The 21,041-nt window shown below is 39.8% G+C and overlaps 1 protein-coding gene across 2 annotated transcripts in view; it reads right to left on the bottom strand.

The window, feature by feature from the left end:
• Window positions 1-21,041, bottom strand: part of LOC126474648 (ATP-dependent helicase brm-like) — a 233,501-nt gene that overhangs the window by 50,718 nt on the left and 161,742 nt on the right. For both annotated transcript variants that reach the window (XM_050102137.1, XM_050102129.1), the window contains exons 15-16: window positions 18,075-18,252; window positions 12,331-12,573 (exon numbers count right to left, since the gene is read on the bottom strand). In XM_050102137.1, coding sequence (XP_049958094.1) covers window positions 12,331-12,573; window positions 18,075-18,252 — 421 coding nt within the window. The remainder of the gene's footprint in view (window positions 1-12,330; window positions 12,574-18,074; window positions 18,253-21,041) is intronic.

Below are 21,041 nucleotides of genomic sequence, written 5' to 3'. Positions count from 1 at the left end.
GTCGTCGGTTCGTGTCGCGGAAGCCAATCAAAAGCAAGTGGCCGCAGATCCGCGCATGTGCACTGCAGTGCCATGGACACAAAGTGGCTAGCAGACGACACAGGTGCGCTATTCTTCCAAGTACCGAAAATTGCGTTTACGTTGCCATAACGCATGACGCCGCATTTCATTGAGCTGACGTCCCCGATTTCATCGCCCTTGCCTCCTCCTTAACAGTATCAGGCACAGTATATCCGTTTCCATGATTTTCAGCTGAAATGGGTAAAATGTTTTACAGTTTCTCTGATCGCATGTTTCCATGCATGCATAATAACAACAGCCTATTTGACTGTATTCTGCAGATTGTCGTAAATGCCACATTATGTCATCTTATTCTCGTTCACACTGACATCGTGTTTTGGATTTTACGTTTCAGAAAATTAGTTAAGAATAGTGTGTAGTACCACATTGTACTAATACATATATAAAAACACCTGAAAAATTGATTCTGTCAAAGAATAAGAAGATAAACAGAATGTGGTTATAACTCGCTCCTAGAGATCCAAATGATTAAGTAGCCCACTTCTCTATATGATACGTCAATGATTTGGGTCTTAAAAACAAAATTGAAGAAACACATTTTCGAGAGCTCCTGCAGTTTGTTGAAGTTTATAATACGCATCTCATGAATGAAAATGTTTCATATATGGTGCTACAGTCTAAAAATATTATGGCAGAGATCTCTCATCTCTGTCTACTGTGGTTGAGGATTCGATTGCAGATAAATACTTGTGACAAGCAAGATTATGAAGATGACTGCTGCTAGTTACATTCCCAGTAATTTAAGCTGTGCTCTTAGATTCCTGTCTAAGATACTTGGAAATCGCTACATATTCAGAAAAAAATGGTGAATTATTTCTGACAAGAAAAAATGTAAAGGTCACTGTCGGTTGTTTCACTCACTGCGATTTCATCTCCAACAATTTCATATTTCGTATTTTAAACACACAGAAATCATGAAATCATTACTGAGGAAGTGCGCTCTTACATGTAAGTAATAGCGAATATTGCAGAAAAATCTTAACTTACACGAATAACAATGTCTCAGAATGCATTGCATATATGAAGAGGAAAAAAACAATTTTTCATTCATCCATGCATGAACCCGTGTCCTTTTGTACGCATTCCAGTGCGCTAACCACTTGGCCACACCAAACAACAGATCGACACTGCTCAGTTCTTATAGTATTGAGGTAGAGGAACGTAGGATGACTTTATTGCCAAACGGTGCTGTGCAAGTCATAAATGCGTGATAGTTCGGAAGGTTTCCAATATCAGGCTTCACATAATTGCTTTCCATTGTTACTTGAAAGTTGTAAACACGTTTCGATAATTACTAACTAAACCATTTGTGGGAAAAAGTACACAAAGACACTAGTAACGTCAGTTCACACTCATGTAATATATGTAAGCAGAGCCAATGTCTTGATATTTAATGATCTTTAAACTCTTATTTGCATAAAAAATAACACTTTTTTTTTTTTTTAAATGTAATCATGCACAGTAACAACCTAACCAAACCATATTTCTAACAACGGAAAATAGTCTATTATGAACTCACTTTCCAACCGGATACGTCCTCTGGTGATTCTTTAGTAACACAATCACTAAATCCAAAGCTAAAACTGCTAAATTTGTTTAAAATAAAACAAATTACAGGTGTACATAAAAAACAGCTCACCGATCGACAAGGCCAGACCGAAATCCAAAACCTCTTGGTACAACTGTTGTAAAATCGGTGGGAGGACCGTTTGGTAATGAGTCTCAGAAGCTTATTGAATAGGATATTTCGATAAAGAACTGAAAATGACGTCAATACCGAGACTAAATTACTACACCAATCGGTATGAACAATACAGAATAGGGCCCCTGGCATATGTCCCCATCCTGGAAGCAGTCAATGGTTACTGGGATGGACGCAAGAAGAAAAAGTGCTGTTTCACATACTTTTATGTAATGTTCAGATTACCCTGTACTCCTCACATAGAGCATAGCCTTTAGATTAACTGGCAAAAAGATTACAAGATATGTATATCTCCTAACAGTTAATAAACAGCCTGTCAGTACCTGCAATTACACAAACACAATGTCTGTTAATCAAATGATTACTTTCAACACAAAATATGACACGTGTCTCATATGCAGCACTTTTGAGATAATATTTGTTACAACAGCAGCTTTTATTCTTTCATCCTACATCAATTTCTCCACAAGTTATAGTTCAAAATTGAAGTTAGAAAACAACATGTTTACAAGAAAATTCATGCCACTGACACCAGCACTTGTATCATTGCTAATCACCATAAATAAGCAAACCCCCCATCACTAAGATCTACTGTGTATGTGGGCTGCCCATCCTCATTCTCTGTCAGGACTTTCACTGTCTTTCATTGTACTATGAAATGAAGAGTGTTTCACCCAACATATTTCTCACTTCCTTGCCATTAAAGTGATGTAATATACTGGTCTAGCATTAGAAACCTCTTGCTCAGAGTCTCATGATGCATTATGTGTATCCCTGAGAACAATACAGGTGTAAGACCTACTTCCTGCATCCACCCACTATTTCTCATGCGGATACAGTAATGGCCACCTCTCACCCCACAATGTGTAGAACAACTTGTGAGAGAAGACATAGCACATTTGGTGTCCTGGTTAGGAACTGAAACGAGAATTTGGAAACTGAGATGAGAATCTGGCTGCCTGTCAGTAGAAGATAGTACCTGCATTTAATACCTACAGTCTCCAGAGGGCTTCACTATTGGAATTTCACCATATTACAGACACCATGTAAGTTTTGGATGAATGCTACATTTTCGCTTCCTCCATTAAAAACACAATTCTGTGATATGGAACCCACACACTACCTGAAAATGACAATGAACCATTCACTAAGATGAATTGGTGCTGCCCAAGGTTCACAGAGGATGGCTTTAGGAACTGTGCTTTTCTAACTGTGCAAGACATGACTTTTACAGCTGTGCATTCTGAATGATTTTGTTCACCTTACATGCATTATGAACATTTCCTTCAACTTCCACGTACCCGATTTTCATATCCTGCTCTTTAATCTCAGAGATATCGGGTGCTTATAATTAAACTGACAGTATTCCAAGAGCCGCAGTGCATACTGTATACATCTCAGGACATTGAAATATTGTATTTATGTTCATTAATTAGTGTGCTTGTGGAGTATGCCAAAACAAATAATAGTTCTACTCCCTACCACCAGGTGAAAATATGGTGTTGTAAACTCTTTGTCACTTAGTAATGATTGCTGATTTCCTTTATGAAGTGACTGTTGGTGTAAAGGGTTAAGAAAGTTGAAGTTTTCCATACAAAACATGATGGCTATTGAGAAGAAAGACAGTGCACTGCTGGTAAAGCTGTTTTATCAGAATATCAGCAATAGCAGCTCCGCATTGCAAGAATACTGCAAACATAAACAGGTGTGAATAGGCCCCATGTCAATAAATAGGCTAAAGAATGTGATCAAGAAATTTAAAGAAACATGTGAATTAGCTGGTGCAGCAGTGAGAGGGTGGTGGCCCATTCTCATGGCAGTTGTTGAGAATGTTACTGTAGCTACAGCCAACCGGGCAGCACATGCTCTGCAGCCAATGCTTGAGCAATGTCACTGGAATTGACACTACCCTGGTCAACAGTTCAAAAGATTTTGTGACACATTTTAAGCAGGTATCCCTACTAGATTCAAAATGTGTACCAAATGAAGCCCCAAGACAGACTACAATCCCAAGGCTTTGCTGTTTGTTTTTTAGGATGCATGGAAATGGATGGCACGTGGCCAGGAAAAATTCTTTGGATGGGCAAGGCATATTTTACTCTGCACAGAGCCATAATTGTACAGAACTGTCACATATGGGGTTCTACTCTGCCATATGTTGTCCAGGAACACCCGCTGCACTCAGCTTAAGTGACTGTGTGCCATGGTTTCACAAGCTCCTTCATTCTCGATCCTGTTTTCTTTGAGGAGATGACACGTCACAGGCCTGTTGGGAGTACAGTGTCATCTGCATGTTACAAAGACCTCCTTGTGCAACACGATTCCAGATTTGCAAGACGACATAGTGCCTACATCACTACTTTCAGGAAAGATGGGATGACATCAAATGTCACTTTCCAAGTGAAAGATCTGCTTCGAGACACCTTCGGTAACAAGATCATCGTCTCTAGGCAATTTCAAAATGTGTGACACTGTAGATCTCTCAGCCAAAATCCATGTGACTTCTGGTTGTGGGGATAGTTGAAAGATCAGGTCCAACATCGATGCATTCAGACTCGTCCAAATCTCAAGGGTAGCATACAAAGACATATTGGTCTCATTACACTCAATAACTGTCAACCACATGTTATGGAAGCAGCTTATTGTTGAGTCGGGAGACCACACCGAACACATATTACAACTTGTGACCATATCCTAATAAATACGCAAGAACAACCACTCTCAAGTGTTTGATCATTCCTCCTCTTTCCCTGTGCCGCACCACATTCTGACTGCTTACAGCACTGTAACTTCACCTGGTGGCAGAAACTGGAACTATTATTTTTTCAGCACACTCTGCAAGCGCACCAACCGATGAACATACATACCATGTTTCAGCATCCTGCAACGTATACACCCCATTCTGCAGTGCTCTGAACGGTGCTAGTTTAATTATAACCACCCATTACTTCATCAACCTATGTACCCATTGTCTAAGAATGTGTATTTTTCATATTTTAAGTTGGGCACCATCATCCTTTCTTTCTTACCTACATATATAATTAAGACTGACATAAAGCACAGTTTCTGAAATTACAAAACAAACATAAAATAGAAACTTAGGAAAGACAAATAAAGTAATTCTACAGAATTTTCATAATTTTATGTTCCCACAGGGTGTATACATGGACAAGGAAAAAAAATTCACGGATTTCCCGGTTAAATATACACTTTCTCCCGGGTGAAAACATACTTTTTCCCTGTTAACTGACAGTAAATTTTCTCTCGGAACTGTATAACTTATCAATCCTTTGAATGATTATGGTTTTATAAACGGGCGTAGAATTTCCCGGCGCTTTAGAAAACTAAACACGGGGGGGAAAAAAAACACGTTTCGGAAAGATCTTTGATGTCCAGCAACATGTATTACGAAAGTATAAATTCGAATTCCACCAAACACCGCATGTTACTTTCCGAACATTGAAATCGAGATTGTGATGCGCTTTTGTAAGCCAGTCATAGCTCATGTCACGTGATCTCGCCAGCCGATGACAGTGGGTATTCAGAGCTTAGGACACGTGATGTAGTCAGCCAATAGCAACATCACTGGTAAGTAGCGCGCACACACAAACAGAAAAAGTTAACGGTTTAAAATTAATATACATAGTGTTGCTATACGAAACGCAAAGCTTTCACATATAATATTGGTCTGTAAGATTAATAAGCTGCAAGAGAAGCTAAGCTTTCACATGTAATGTTGGTCTTTTATGCGTGTATTACAATTTACGATGTATCACACAAATGTGCCAGTAAAATTTTTAATAACGACATAAATGTCTGATCTTCTGGGCTCGAAATTCATCCAAATGGCTCGTCATCAAGGAGTTGATTTTTAAATGAGAGTCAAATGCTCTGTGATTTAAGAAAATCATCGTACATTCTCGCACATAGTTCAACTTGCGTAAAAAGAAATTTGCTTTGATGGTAACGTTTTTCAAACCACCATTCGGAATATTTTCCTGCGACCTGTTAGAAATAGGTTCGTTTCTACAGTTGTCAGAGAGCGCCATAAGACGGGCGTCACCGCGCTTGCGCAACTACGATGCCATAGGGAGCCCTTATGTTCGTATGTGTAAAACATTAAAAGATCTTACATTATGTCATAAAAGAAACAAGACATCAGAGGATACTCCAAGAGCATCGGAATTTTGTGACCCATACTAAAACGTGCACATTTAAAGTGCACATTCGTATGTCCAGATTCCTAGTGAAGTAGGCCACGACCTGATATTAAGCTTATCAATGTGGTTTTCGGGATGTAAATTTTCTCGGAGTACCAATACTGTGTTATCTCATGTTTGGTTGTGCTAGAAGTTGAAAACGCGCACTTGAAATGCAGCGAACAGTGTGTGGAATTAAACACTTCGTTTCAAATATATTGTCTGCCTCAGCAGAAAAGATTAATAAAAGAAAATTTCTTTAACAAACTGACAAAAATAACTTCATTGTTCTGCAAGGCAATTAATGCTTGACTGTCACGAAGGTGGAAATAAAATAAAATCTGCAACTAACAAGACAGTTTGTTGTTGTTGTTGTGGTCTTCAGTCCTGAGACTGGTTTGATGCAGCTCTCCATGCTACCCATCCTGTGCAAGCTTCTTCATCTCCCCGTACCTACTGCAACCTACATCCTTCTGAATCTGCTTAGTGTATTCATCTCTTGGTCTCCCTCTACGATTTTTACCCTCCACACTGCCCTCCAATGCTAAATTTGTGATCCATTGATGCCTCAGAGCATGTCCTACTAAATGGTCCCTTCTTTTTGTCAAGTTGTGCCACATACTCCTCTTCTCCCCAATTCTATTCAATATTTCATCATTAGTTACGTGATTTACCCATCTAATCTTCAGCATCCCTTCTGTAGCACCACATTTCGAAAGCTTCTATTCTATTCTTGTCCAAACTATTTATCGTCCATGTTTCACTTCCATACATGGCTACACTCCATACAAATACTTTCAGAAACGACTACCTGACACTCAAATCTATACTCGATGATAGCAAATTTCTCTTCTTCAGAAACACTTTCCTTGCCATTGCCAGTCTACATTTTATATCTTCTCTACTTCGACCATCACCAGTTATTTTGCTCCCCAAATAGCAAAACTCCTTTACTACTTTAAGTGTCTCATTTCCTAATCTAATTCCCTTAGCATCACCCGACTTAATTCGACTACATTCCATTATCCTCGTTTTGCTTTTGTTAATGTTCATCTTATATCCTCCTTTCAAGACACTGTCCATTCCGTTCAACTGCTCTTCCAAGTCCTTTACTGTCTCTGACAGAATTACAATGTCATCGGCGATCCTCAAAGTTTTTATTTCTTCTCCATGGATTTTAATACCTACTCCGAACTTTTCTTTTGTTTCCTTTACTGCTTGCTCAATATACAGATTGAATAACATCGGAGAGAGGCTACAACCCTGTCTCACTCCCTGCCAACCACTGCTTCCCATTCATGCCCCTCAACTCTTTATAACTGCCATCAAGTTTCTGAACAAATTGTAAATAGCATTTCACTCCCTATATTTTACCCCTGCCACCTTTAGAATTTGAAAGAGAAGATTCCAGTCAACATTGTCAAAAGCTTTCTCTAAGTCTACAAATGCTAGAAACATAGGTTTGCCTTTCCTTAATCTTTCTTCTAAGATAAGTCGTAAGGTTAGTATTGCCTCACGTGTTCCAATATTTCTACGGAATCCAAACTGATCTTCCCTGAGGTCGGCTTCTACCAGTTTTTCCATTCGTCTGTAAATAATTCGCGTTAGTATTTTGCAGCTGTGGCTTATTAAACTGATAGTTCGGTAATTTTCACATCTGTCAACACCTGCTTTCTTTGGGATTGGAATTATTATATTCTTCTTGAAGTCTGAGGAAATGTCGCCTGTCTCACACATCTTGATCACCAGATGGTAGAGTTTTGTCAGGACTGGCTCTCCCAAGGCTATCACAGTAGTTCTAATGGAATGTTGTCTACTCCCGGGGCCTTGTTTCGACTCAGGTCTTTCAGTGCTCTGTCAAACTCTTCACGCAGTATCGTATCTCCCATTTCATCTTCATCTACATCCTCTTCCATTTCCATAACATTGTCCTCAAGCACATCGCCCTTGTACAGACCCTCCATATACTCCTTCCACCTTTCTGCTTTCCCTTCTTTGCTTAGAACTGGGTTTCCATCTGAGCTCTTGATATTCATACAAGTGGTTCTCTTTTCTCCAAAGGTCTCTTTATTTTTCCTGTAGGCAGTATCTATCTTACCCCTAGTGAGAAAAGCCTCTACATCCTTACATTTGTCCTCTAGCCATCCCTGCTTAACCATTTTGCACTTCCTGTCGATCTCATTTTTGAGACGTCTGTATTCCTTTTTGCCTGCTTCATTTACTGAATTTTTATATTTTCTCCTTTCATCAATTAAGTTCAATTTTTCTTCTGTTACCCAAGGAGTTCTACTAGCCCTTGTCTTTTTACCTACTTGATCCTCTGCTGCCTTCACTACTTCATCCCTCAGAGCTACCCATTCTTCTTCTACTGTATTTCTTTCCCCCATTCTTGTCAATTGTTCCTTTATGCTCTTCCTGAAACTCTGTACAACCTCTGGTTTAGTCAGTTTATCCAGATCCCATCTCCTCAAATTCCCACCTTTTTTCAGTTTCTTCAGTTTTAATCTACAGTTCATAACCAATAGATTGCGGTCAGAGTCCACATCTGCCCCTGGAAATGTCTTACAATTTAAAACCTGGTTCCTAAATCTCTGTCTTCCCATTATATAATCTATCTGATACCTTCTAGTATCTCCAGGATTCTTCCATGTATACAACCTTCTTTTATGATTCTTGAACCAAGTGTTAGCTATGATTAAGTTATGCTCTGTGCAAAATTCTACCAAGCGGCTTCATCTTTCATTTCTTAGCCTCAATACATATCCACCTATTATGTTTCCTTCTCTCCCTTTTCCTACTCTCGAATTCCTGTCACCCATGACTGATAAATTTTCGTCTCCCTTCACTACCTGAATAATTTCTTTTATCTCATCATACATTTCTTCATCATCTGGAGAGCTAGTTGCCATATAAACTTGTACTACTGTAGTAGGTGTGGGCTTCGTGTCTATCTTGGCCACAATAATGCGTCACTATGCTGTTTGTAGTAGCGTACCCGCACTCCTATTTTTTTATTCATTATTAAACCTACCCCTGCATTATCCCTATTTGATTTTGTGTTTATAACCCTGTATTCACCTGACCAAAAGTCTTGTTCCTCCTGCCACCGAACTTCACTAATTCCCACTATATCTAACTTTAACCTATACATTTCCCTTTTTAAATTTTCTAATCTACCTGCCTGGTTAAGGGATCTGATATTCCACACTCCGATCCATAGAACGCCAGTTTTCTTTTTCCTGATAACGACGTACTCTTGAGTAGTCCCGACCCGGAGATCCGAATGGGGGACTATTTTACCTCCGGAATATTTTACCCAAGAGGACACCATCATCATTTGTCCATACAGTAAAGCCACATGCCCTCAGGAAAAATCACGGCCGTAGTTTCCCCTTGCTTTCAGCCGTTCGCAGTACCAGCACAGCAAGGCCGTTTTGGTTAATGTTGCAAGGCCAGGTCAGTCAATCATCCAGACTGTAAAGGCTTCTGCCCCTCTTCAGGAACCACACGTTTGTCTGGCCTCTCAACAGATACTCCTCCGTTGTGGTTGCACCTACGGTACTGCCATCTGTATCGCTGAGGCACGCAAGCCTCCCCACCAATGGCAAGGTCCATGGTTCATGGGGAAGACAACACATTTTAGCCTTCCATAATTATGTGAATGTATTTTAATTTACTTGATAGCTCCTGGCTACAGAAATCTGTTTTGTTTTAATTTGACGTGAGAGCAGTAGATGAAGAGAAAACAGCAAAATCACTAAATGTCAGCACGGGTCACATGGAGACTACCCATTTCCCCACTATAACTCAGATTGCTCTGCGCATCAGCCCCGGGTGTACGATATTTCTGAACTGGGGCAATAGCCCGCCATTCCCTCCAGCATTTGAAATAGGACGTAAAAAAAAAAAACCATTTTGTAGCGTACAGTTTTCTGAAGAGTCTGATGCATAAAGCATGTGTGTTCCAGGAAATGTAACACGTGTTATTTGGTCGTAAGTGTGCCAAAGTGCAGTGCCTCGCCTCCTCACACAGCATTCTTCTATCGTACGTCTCTGTACTTCGCTCTGTGGAATTGAAACGTGTATATTTTGTAATGGATTCCATCAAACTATAATCAGGGCAGTGGAAATTGAAATGTCCTGTGGTGTCTCTCCTGCTTACAGTCAGCCGGTTTGACATCCTGTCCCTCTTTTTTATTAAAAAGAAGAACTCTTCAGAAAATATGCACTCTTTATTCCTTATCAGCTAACAACTTGCTGCTTTGTGTGACATAAAATTAAATATAGGATACATAGACCCAGTAAAGACATGAGACAAGCAAGACAATACACATTTATTCAATCCTTAGCTCCTAGAGTTTTTTTCTCTCTAATATTGCTAAAGCTTTACATGACGTATTTTCCTTTCTGCGAAAGTTCGTCAAACGTTTTGCTACATGAAAAATCGAAATGTCGCTGTCTAATACTGCAAAAGCTGTTAATACAAATAGGGCCCAAGACTGGTGTGGTTTCCCGATCTGATTATGTCTATTTTGTCACTGTCTGCTAGATAGAACAAACTAAGTCTTTCTAATACTGCAACAATTGAAATATCAAATGCCTATTAGGCCCACTACAAGCAAAAAGCTTTACGTTAGGCAATAGTTTCACACTTCATTCATACGCTCCAGTTTCTCAAGCATGAGGTCGAAAAATATTAGTATGAAATTTTTATACAAACTTGGAATCGTCATATTGTTCCATAATTTGTGTGATGTCCCGATTTCTTCTCCTTCCTCGTTCTAACAAACAGTCTTGTTATCACTAATTCTGTAACTATTCCTGCCAATGTCAAAGCTTATTCACAGGTTAACTTCACTAACTCTGCTAGAATCACCGGATTAGTTATTCTGCGATTATTCTCCGGTTAGGTGTTGTTACATGCTCGTACAACTCGTTTTCCGTGCTTCTTCCAGAATAGAACTTAAAGCGGCTGCTAGCTGGGGGCTGTACAACTGGCCCTTACTAGTATAGCAATCTGGCCAAAAATTTTCCATCAAAATTTCATTTTCTTTGGTAAACCGAGAAGGTAATATGTGACCTTTCTTACCTGTTATTCGTTTATTTCCTCTCCTGTAATCTGAATCTATAGATTTCGCTAATAATTATAACAACGCTCATCATTCGTAAACCCAATCAACCAGACAATCAGACAGCGGTTGGCATTCAGCCGTTCGGCTTTGCTCCGGTGAGCTCGTATAGCCGCTTTTGCCTGTATGAAAGTTTGTTTCTACATGCAACAAGGATTCCCCTGACAGACACATCATGTACACTATGCACGCATTCACAAATCAACTTACGATTCACTCAGAAATCAACTTAGAATGTGTTCAAAAACCGACAGGGATGCGTTTCAAAGTCATACGAATAATCGATAGACTTACGTGCGCTGGATGCTAGTTGCTTTGGGAAACAAGGTTTTTTCCCCCCTTGAGAATATGAATTTGCCCTCCCCCTCCTAGATCTAGTCCTGCTGCGGATGCATGAATCTGGCAACTTGGGCGCTCCAGTAAAATTTTTCTCAGTAGCATCTACCTGCTTGCTGCGACTGCTTACACAGTCAACAGCCACATTTCTGTAGCCAGAAGCGGAAGAAGGTACTACTCAACTGTGCATGCACTTGATCCTGCTCGTAACTGCTAAAACAAATCTAATGTAAACAGTTGTGACGTCATGCTCATCGGAGGCAATTTGTTGTTACGAAGCATCGCATAGTCTTCCTACAGCTCATTTTGCTGTTGGCAGACGCTTATATGAGCACTGTGTTTTGTTGCTGTATATGACGCACTTCCTTTGAATTTAAGTTTTATTTTCGTTTTTTCTCTCGTTCATGTTTTATTGCTGCAGTATTATCTGTAGTAGCGAGATACAGTAATATCCTTTGTTAGAGTATCGGTTCTTACCAGTCAAAATTACAAAAATTGAACTGAAAACAAAAACAAGGAAAAATTCCCGGAATTCTAAAAAATTCCCAGGTTTTTCCCGGTTTTCTCCCAGATGAAAAAATTCCTGGGTTTTTCCCGGATCTCCCGGTTGTCCTGGGTCATATACACCCTGTCCCATCTCACCCATTTTCTTTTGAAAACTGAAATATTAAGTATTTTTTATGATCAAGTGAAAATCTCACTACTTCCACTCTCTCTCAATTATCCCTGGCAAAAAAGACTCTTCAGTACAACAACTGGAGATTTACAACATTTACACAGTTATATGCACTACTGTAATTTGCTTCTTAATGAATAGAGCTTTGTTTACAGACATAAAATCACATGCACTCAATGTTTCAGTAGGCTACCTGTCCAATATTACCTTTTCACCTGTAGTTGCAAAGGGTGCATTAAACCACTGCTCAAATGTGCTGACACATTTGAAAATAGAGGGCAAAAGGAAGTTTAACAAAGCCCAGAGTTCTGGAAGTTTGTTTTGCAGTGGTGTTCCTGTCAGGAGCAATCGATGTGGAGCAATATAGAATGTATTCAGAACCTGGGTCAGTTTGCAGTGGTGATTTTTCATTCGGTGCCCTTCATCAATAATCATGAATTTCCATCGCAGCTGAAAGTTAGAAAAATAAATGACATACAGTTACTGTCAGTGGCAAATGTACAGGCAGCACATTGTATACACAATTTTTTTCTCATTTGTAAGTTTACTCCCTCTACTCCAACCAATATTCAGTCAACATTGTAAGTCATAAATCCAATTAAGGCAATCAAGATTAACTCACTTGGGAGGGTAGAGCTCACTAGTAGGAAAGGGAAGGTTTAAGAGTTGTGACTGTGAAATACTCATTCCGTGCCCATGTTCTGATTTAAACACAGTTTGATTACTGGTCATTTCAATTAAAATAGTCAATATTATGGGAATGTTCAATATTCAATAATTTAGAATGGGCAACACACGCAAACATAATCATTGTTTATATTTGACGAACACCTCAACCCCAACAATTTTATTTTGCTTGTCGCTATTGTTACAATACCATCTTCATTATGTTTAGCATAATTCTAGTTTGTACTCCATGAAAACCGTGAAACTTTCCTTGACATACTGTATTTCACTATACTGATCCTCATTATTCACACATAATTGTTAACTTTAACCATTTGAGGCACTTTTAATTTAATAAAATTACTTCTTTAACAACTCACCGTTCAGAACCTCTTCCTCATTCTACTAATCAATATCCTTGCTTTCATTAGGTTTCCCCTGTTTTACACAGCAGAAAACAAGTACAGAGGTTAAAGAAATGTGCAAACTTTCAGAGCCAGTGGCTCCTTCTGGCAGAAAGGTTGAAGGGAGAACAAAGAGGGGTGAAGGAAAAAAACTGGCAAGGTTTAGGAAATGAGGAGAGTTCACAGGAAGACTGTCCTCCTCATCCCATCTGGTAAGTCTGCCCTAACCTGTGGATCTGGGCAACTTTCCCCATTTCCCAAACCCTGAAAGTCCTTTTGCTTCATCCCTCTTCCTTACTTTTCAACTCTTCTGCCAAAAGATGTCACTGGCCCTGAAAGTTTGCATATTTCTTTAACCTTTGTGTATGTTTTCTCCCTCTGTTGCTTGGTGAGCAGATTCTTTATCTGTCCAATTACATTATGTTTTTAAAATCTGATTATTTTCATTGATATAAATTAATTTTGGTCATACACTGCCAACTACAATGTTGTCCAAAATTGAAGTAACAAACTTCTCTTTACCTATCCTGTGTCTAATCCATGATATAATCATACAAACCATCAACCAGCTGTCCGTACGACCATGTTCTGCATGGAAGATGGCATTCCAGTCAACGGACAACCATGGCAATGATGACATCAGGGCACCTATAAAACAACATAATGTTTGCCGGACAGCCCCACATCAACAATCACTGTGTACACACTCACAGATGGTGCAGTATGGCACAGAGAAGATGCCTAGCAGACTATCTGCTGTGGAGGGCCAGAGAAAGAAGTATGCAAGACAGTCACAAACTGATGTAGGCCAATCACTTAGTGTGAATTGTTCTGTTGTTTATCAGATGTGCTGACACTGTATACAGACCAAAACTGTATCCTGAAGACCAGAACAGAGCCAACCATGTGTGATTTCAGAAGAGAGGACCTTTATTTGGTTGTAATGGCACAACAGTACCTCCTTAGTACTGCACGGCAATTGGCATTTGAGCTCGCAGCATCCACTGAACATGCTGTATCAAGGCAAATGGTGTGCAGAAGGCTTTCGCAGAGAGGCATTTACTGTAGGAGACCTGCTGTATTTCTACCTCTGACATGTCTTCACAGAAGGGACTGTCTAGAGTGGAGTCATCAACATACCACCTGGGTGGCTGAACAGTGGGACTATGCCTACTGTTACAGATGAGTGAGTCCCAATCTAGTGTGGAGAGTGGTTATCAACGGATTCACATCTGGAGGGAATGTGGAATATGATTTTGGGACCCAAACATTATGGAAAGAGACCAATATCGATGAGGATCCCTAATGGTGTGGGCAGGGATTATGTTGACCACTCAAACCCCTCTGCTTGAAATTGTACAGTTGAATTGGCAAGATTTAACTCCTGTCAGGTATCGTGATGAGATCATTGGACCTCATTTGTGGTTGTTGCGAGGTGCTGTGGGTCGACTTTGCACTGATGGACAATAAGGCTCGACCTCATAGAGCACAGGTGGCCGATGTTTTCTTGAAAACGGAAGATATTGCACACTTGGCGTGGCTTGCTTGCTCTCCCAATTTGAATTCCATGAAGCCTGTCTGGGATGCACTAGGGAGGTGGCTTGCATGACATCAGCATCCACCAACAGCTCTCCTAGACTGCAAGCAGCTTTGGAGGGAGAATGGGTGATATTACCTTAACATGAGACTGATGACATAATTCACAGCATGTCCCATTGTTTTCAGGCCTGTGTTGCTGCCAGAGGTGGTCACATCCCATACTGAACACATTAACCAGTTGTCAGAATGTGGTTGTGTACATTCTGTATTCATTGCATTGTTTCTACTTTACTATCACCTGTTTATACTATTTTGTTGTAAAATAAAAGCAAACTTTCAAAATTCCCATTAGTTGCTTCAATTTTGGACACCGGTGTATAATAATATATGTATATGAATATATGTATACGTATATAAATTCGAACAGCAATTTGCATACTGTGCTATCTATGACCATTCTTGTTAATGAAAGCTTTGTGTTGCTTCATTAAGGATTGCTACTCTCAAACTGAAAAACAATAAAGAGAAATGAGCTAATTCGATAGTGGAAAATTTCAATTTTGTAAGTTTCAAAAATGATACAGAAACATTCACCAACCACATTTCATTTCAAATACAGAAACATTTAGCAAACAAATATGGTTTTCAATCATCATTAAAATGTGTACGGTATGTGGACAGCACACGGTGAAAAAAAGGAGCCAGTGATTAAAAGTTTACAGAGCACTCATGAGAAAGATTCCAACTCTAGGAAAAGTTGGGACGATTTCACCAAGGCTCTGATAATATGGTAATAAGTCCTGTCAATCTGCTTTTACAGAATAGATTATTACTGGATGGCTTCATATTATTCTGAAGTATGTGAGAAGTTGTTCCTACTTGTAACTCGTGAGGTCGACTATTTCTCATTGCAATGTGTTTTGCTGACTTTGTGTGGAAAAACTTGTGGTGGCAACCATGTGGCTTTGTGAGGCCAAATTAAAAGCTGTACGAGCTCATACACAGCGACACTAGCATGGAAGTTGTGAAGTGCCATCAAACTGAAATGTTTTCAACATGCTGTGTACCACACAACACTTATTTATACAGGCAATTAAAACAAATTGTAGTATGACACAGTCAAAGTCAACAACAAGCAATTATAACGCTTCCTATTATACATGAAGGGCTTACAATATGACCCAAATGTGAACACAGGATTGCCACAAGAATCAGGTTTCGTGTGCCTTTTAGTTAGTACACTACCAATCTATACACTACATCCCTGGTAAAGATAAAAGCTCTGCAATGTGCAGAGAATGCATATACAAATGCTGAATTACTTTTCTACAGAGTAAATTTGATTACCACAATGTTAATGCTCAAAGAACAAGAAATGAGCTGGAAACTGTCCACAGCAAAACTACTCACAGCAATGTTTTCTCAGCACAAAGTGACTCATCTTGTAGTAATTATGCTAATCCCATACCACTTTCTTGGCAAGAGCATTGTTAAATACCTCAGATATTTCAGACTTCTCTCACTGACAAAAAATTAATATAAAATGTACTGCTCAGAAATGTCAGATGATTATCAACATAAACACAGCTATGACAGATTTTGGTGAGGGCTGAATATCCACACAGCTTTAAAGCTTTACTGAGCAATGACACATGCAACACTAATTACATGTGATGTTGTTATAGACCTGCCACGAATCACTGTAACTGCTAAGACAAAACTGACAAATGTCAACATATAGTGCTGAGAGTTTGTGTGAAAGTAATGCACTCCAGCCAAAGTACTACACTGATCATTGATGTACAAGAGCCTATAAATCATATACACCAACACTATCACTGTGCTACTTTTCTTTTGAAAGGTGCTCCAAGTGAACAAAAAGATGTGAAATCATTTGCTTCAAGTTTGTCAATGAATTGTTTAACACTGAATTTCTAAATTATTAGGACTCTTCTTCCACCATAAGCATACTATTTCAGGGGATTTCCAGCGTGGTTATAAGGTTACCTCAGCCAAACAATTTTAAAATCACACCTGTGAAAGCAGTAACTTGCATTCCTATAGGATATGACACTTACCTAAATAATGAAATTTTGATGTAGTTGTGTAGACAAAACATCAATCAATATTCACTCTGATGACTTCAAAAGCACTCTGTTAGAACCACATAATAAATTCCAAATTTGCAGGAGAGTCATTTATACAAATAGATGTTACGAACAATTACTGAACACAAACATGCAGCTTGGTTATTTGCTGACAATTGACATGACAGTTTTGTTAACAACATAGAATTTTAAACCATACTTTAAATCAGAAGTATTGACTCGGCAAGTGTACAGATTTAATAACAACAAAATACAGCCAGGTGTACAGGTTGTGACAACACATGCTTGCAAATGAAATAGTAGGGATTTTATTTAAGAAAGCACCAGTTCTGAGATTTCTACTTATTCTATTAAAACCTACCTTTAATTGAAGGCTAGCAGTGACCAGAATTGGACATATCTTTTTATGACGGTTACAATTATAATTTGTTTTTGATTCTTCTTAAAAATGCCTACAGCATCTATTTGACATTCTCCTAAATAACTGTTCTGAGAATCCACAGTTATTTTCCTTGTTCGTATTTGACATAACATGAGTTGAAATTAATTTTAGATTGAATGTTTTGTAGAATCTGGATAATCCTCATACACTTTTTAGCGGTTTCTCCTGAAGGCACTAGTTTTGAATTTCATTTCATTGCAAAGCTATCCACTAGCCTTTCCCATCATAAAATTTATATGATGTAGGTTCTTCTAGTAGCTAGCAAGAGTCCTCAACTTTTTAGATTACCTTTAGCTATAACCTTCTGTTAGTACAGAGGTTCATTAATGAACAGAACTTTACTTTCTGATTTTAATTCTAAATATCAAACTGATAATGCTTCTTCTATTTGTTATTGGAATGATGAACTGAACTGGCTTGTTAGGGATGGAAACTGCCAGTTTACCTCTGAGTCTATAAACTACAGAATTTTCAAAGTGGTTTTCATCAGTGGACACACTAGCTTGCGTCACAATTTGCCAAATTATGATGAACCAAGAACATAATGTATTTAAAATATGTTATTATTATTTTAAAGAGACATATACTTCAAAAAATCGTTCAGCGCTACATATGTTAATGGAACAGGAAGAAACCCTAATAACTGTTACAATGGGACATATCTTCTACCTTACAGCTTATGATGGTTTGCAGAGTATAGATGTAGATGTAATTAAAGCACTTAACAGACACCTTGAACAACCTCAATAATGAAAATTTTAACAGTAAAGGGCCATAATAAGGAATACTTACTTTTGCCAGTACAGCTTTGTCCTTAATGATGTATTCATATGTGGTAAGTAGCACATTGAATTTTGCAGCTCGCATTTGACTTTGTATGTTACGCCTCACTGCAGGCGACCCTTTGTAAGCCACAACTATCACGGAAGGTGCCCATTTCTCAAATTCAAGTACCCAGTTGGATAAAGTTCTGTTAAAAATGATTACAGATTAAACAGAGTACTAATTTAAAATGAATTTACATAATTACAGAGTTCATTCTTGCATACTAAAAGCATTCATTGTGCTTCACATATTTCAAGTAGTATACTATAGGAGCTAATAACATCTAGGGTGTTATATCCTAGCCACTAATGCCACCCGAGCCCGCTGCCAAAAGGTTGGCAGCATCAAAGTCCGGACGCCGTCCGCATAAGCAGCGCCAGCGAGACAGGAAATCGCCGCAAGTCCGCGCGCGCCACTGCTGGCTTCTGGGTTCTTAAGCGCTGGAGTCGCGAGCGCTAGGACAGTTCTGTATTCGCCGCTCAGTTGTATACTCGCCACCGTATTGTGTACTTGCTAGTCAGTTGTGTGTTCATCGCAGCAGAGTTGTTGTTTGTCGTCAGCCGACGCTGACCTAGCCGCTCCGACTCGAACTAGACAGATCTCTGTAGACACGGAGTTCACTACTGCGTTTCTGTATCTTCGTTAATAAAGATAAGTACCGACTTTTATTTAATCAGAGTGTTTAGGTTTTCATCTTTCTGTTCACTGTTCCAGCGGACCGGTCGGCCCGCTATTAAAAGTGTGGCGGTGACTTCGTAAGCCGTTTGTACAGTGAATTGCTTGTCGCTACGAACGCCGCCACAAAACTGGCGACGAGGGCTTCTGAACTCGTTTGCAGGGCTGGTTCAACTTGTTTCTGGTTATACTAATTATAGCGATAAAATTTTGGGGGCTGGTTTAATTTGTGTTCACTATGTCTGCCGAATTACAACAGTTGATCTTGTTACAGAGTCAGCAAATACAAAGTCTGGTAGAAGCAATCGCCAAACAAGCGGCTAATCCTCCAACACAAAAGGAACAACCACAGGCAGAACCACCTTTCCGTGCTTTTGATGCATCAAGAGAAGAATGGCGAGAATATTTCGCGCAGTTGCAGGCGCACATGACAGTCTACAAAATCGCGGGTACTGAGCGGCAGCTTTATTTAATTTCCACTGCAGGCGTGGAAGTCTATCGACTACTTTGTAAGTTGTTCCCGGAATCCAAGCCAGAAGCTTTAGACTATGACGTTGTTGTTAACAAGCTTGCTGAGTATTTCAAGTCGCGAGTTCATGTGGCAGCAGCCAGATTCAAGTTCTTCAGATTAAAGAAACTGCCACATCAATCGAATAAACAGTGGTTAACAAATTTACGGGGCCTCACCCGTCAGTGCCGATTTAATTGTGTGTGTGGAGCTTCCTACAGTGATGTCATGTTACGAGACGCTATTACTCAAAACATTGCAGATTCTCGTATTCGTGCTGCTATCTTAAAGTTGCCTGACCCGTCATTAGAGACTGTGATGAACATCATTGAAGCCCAAGATACTTTTGACTATGCTGAGTGTGAGTTAGATCAGCCATGTATTTCTCAAATTGCCTGTGCTAAGCAAGCTATGTCACGCCCGCAGCCCCACCGGCAGAGTCAGACTGTCAACACTAGCCGGCCGCGTCATGTTAAACACATTCGTCAGCCGCGTGTGCAAAATGATAGAGTTAAGTCTTGCCCTAAGTGTGTTCTTGCTCATCCTCGTGAATGTTGCCCGTTGAGAAACGCGGTTTGTCACTTTTGTCAAAGGAAAGGACACATCCAGACTGTTTGTTTGCGTAAACGCAAGAACAATTCTAGTGCTGCCCAGTCCATGGATATTCATGTTCTTCAAAGCCAGCCCGCCCAGAAGGTCGCGTTTAAAGACTCTTCCACGGTTCGTGTGGGTAATAAACTTGTTCGCAATAAGCCACCCACCCAGCCCTCTGCTATGCGACCCAAGCGTAATTCAAACGCTGTAAAACGTAATGTACAGACTGCAAGTGAAGCGGGAGTTGTTCCACCCGCCCAACCCACGAGTTGTCGTAAGCAGCGAACACGCGCTAAACGCACTGATTTTGTGTCTTCCGCCTCCACTGCACCGATCCAGAGACAGTGTAATAAACTATTTGTGAAGCTACGCATCCAGGAGAAGACCTTCAATTTTCAATTAGACACTGGTGCGTCTGTGACTCTCATAAATAGTGCTACGTATGCGGCTATCGGCCGCCCTAAACTTTCAGCGGCAAAACATTCTTTGGCTACTTATAGTGGGGAACAAATTCCTGTGTTAGGTGTATGTAGCGTGCCAGCCACATTCCGTGGCAATACAAAAACAGTTTCATTCACGGTGCTCCGCGCTACAGACAGTGTAAACATTTTCGGATTAGACTGTTTTGACTTGTTTGGCCTGTCTATCCAAGACAGTGTAAACATTTTCGGATTAGACTGTTTTGACTTGTTTGGCCTGTCTATCCAAGACAATGTGTTGCAAATTAATTCTGTTGTTGTTCCTCCAGACAGCATAACCGATTTGTGTAAACGATACAGTGACATATTTGAAGACGAACTAGGTTGTGCTGCGAACTTTGCCGCTCATATTACGTTAAAAGATAATGCTCAGCCTCGATTTTGTCGTGCTCGTCCAGTGCCTCACGCCCTCCGGGCACCTGTAGAAGATGAACTTCGTCGTTGGCAAAACAACGGTGTTATTCAACCCGTTTCAGCGAGCCAGTGGGCTTCTCACTTAGTTATTATAAAGAAACCGTCTGGCAAGTTAGGTTTGTGTGCTGTTTTTAAGTCGACCGTTAATCCTCAGACTGTCATTGATTCTTTTCCTTTGCCTAGACCGGACGAGCTGATGGATAAGTTAGGGGAAGCTCGTTTCTTTTCCAAAATTGATCTCCGTGAAGCATATTTGCAATTGCC

Source organism: Schistocerca serialis, chromosome 1 (genome assembly GCF_023864345.2).
Source record: "Schistocerca serialis cubense isolate TAMUIC-IGC-003099 chromosome 1, iqSchSeri2.2, whole genome shotgun sequence".
In the NCBI taxonomy this organism is placed as follows: domain Eukaryota; kingdom Metazoa; phylum Arthropoda; class Insecta; order Orthoptera; family Acrididae; genus Schistocerca; species Schistocerca serialis.
The sequence above is the reverse complement of the archived record's forward strand: the minus strand, read 5'-3'. Positions and strand labels throughout refer to the sequence as shown.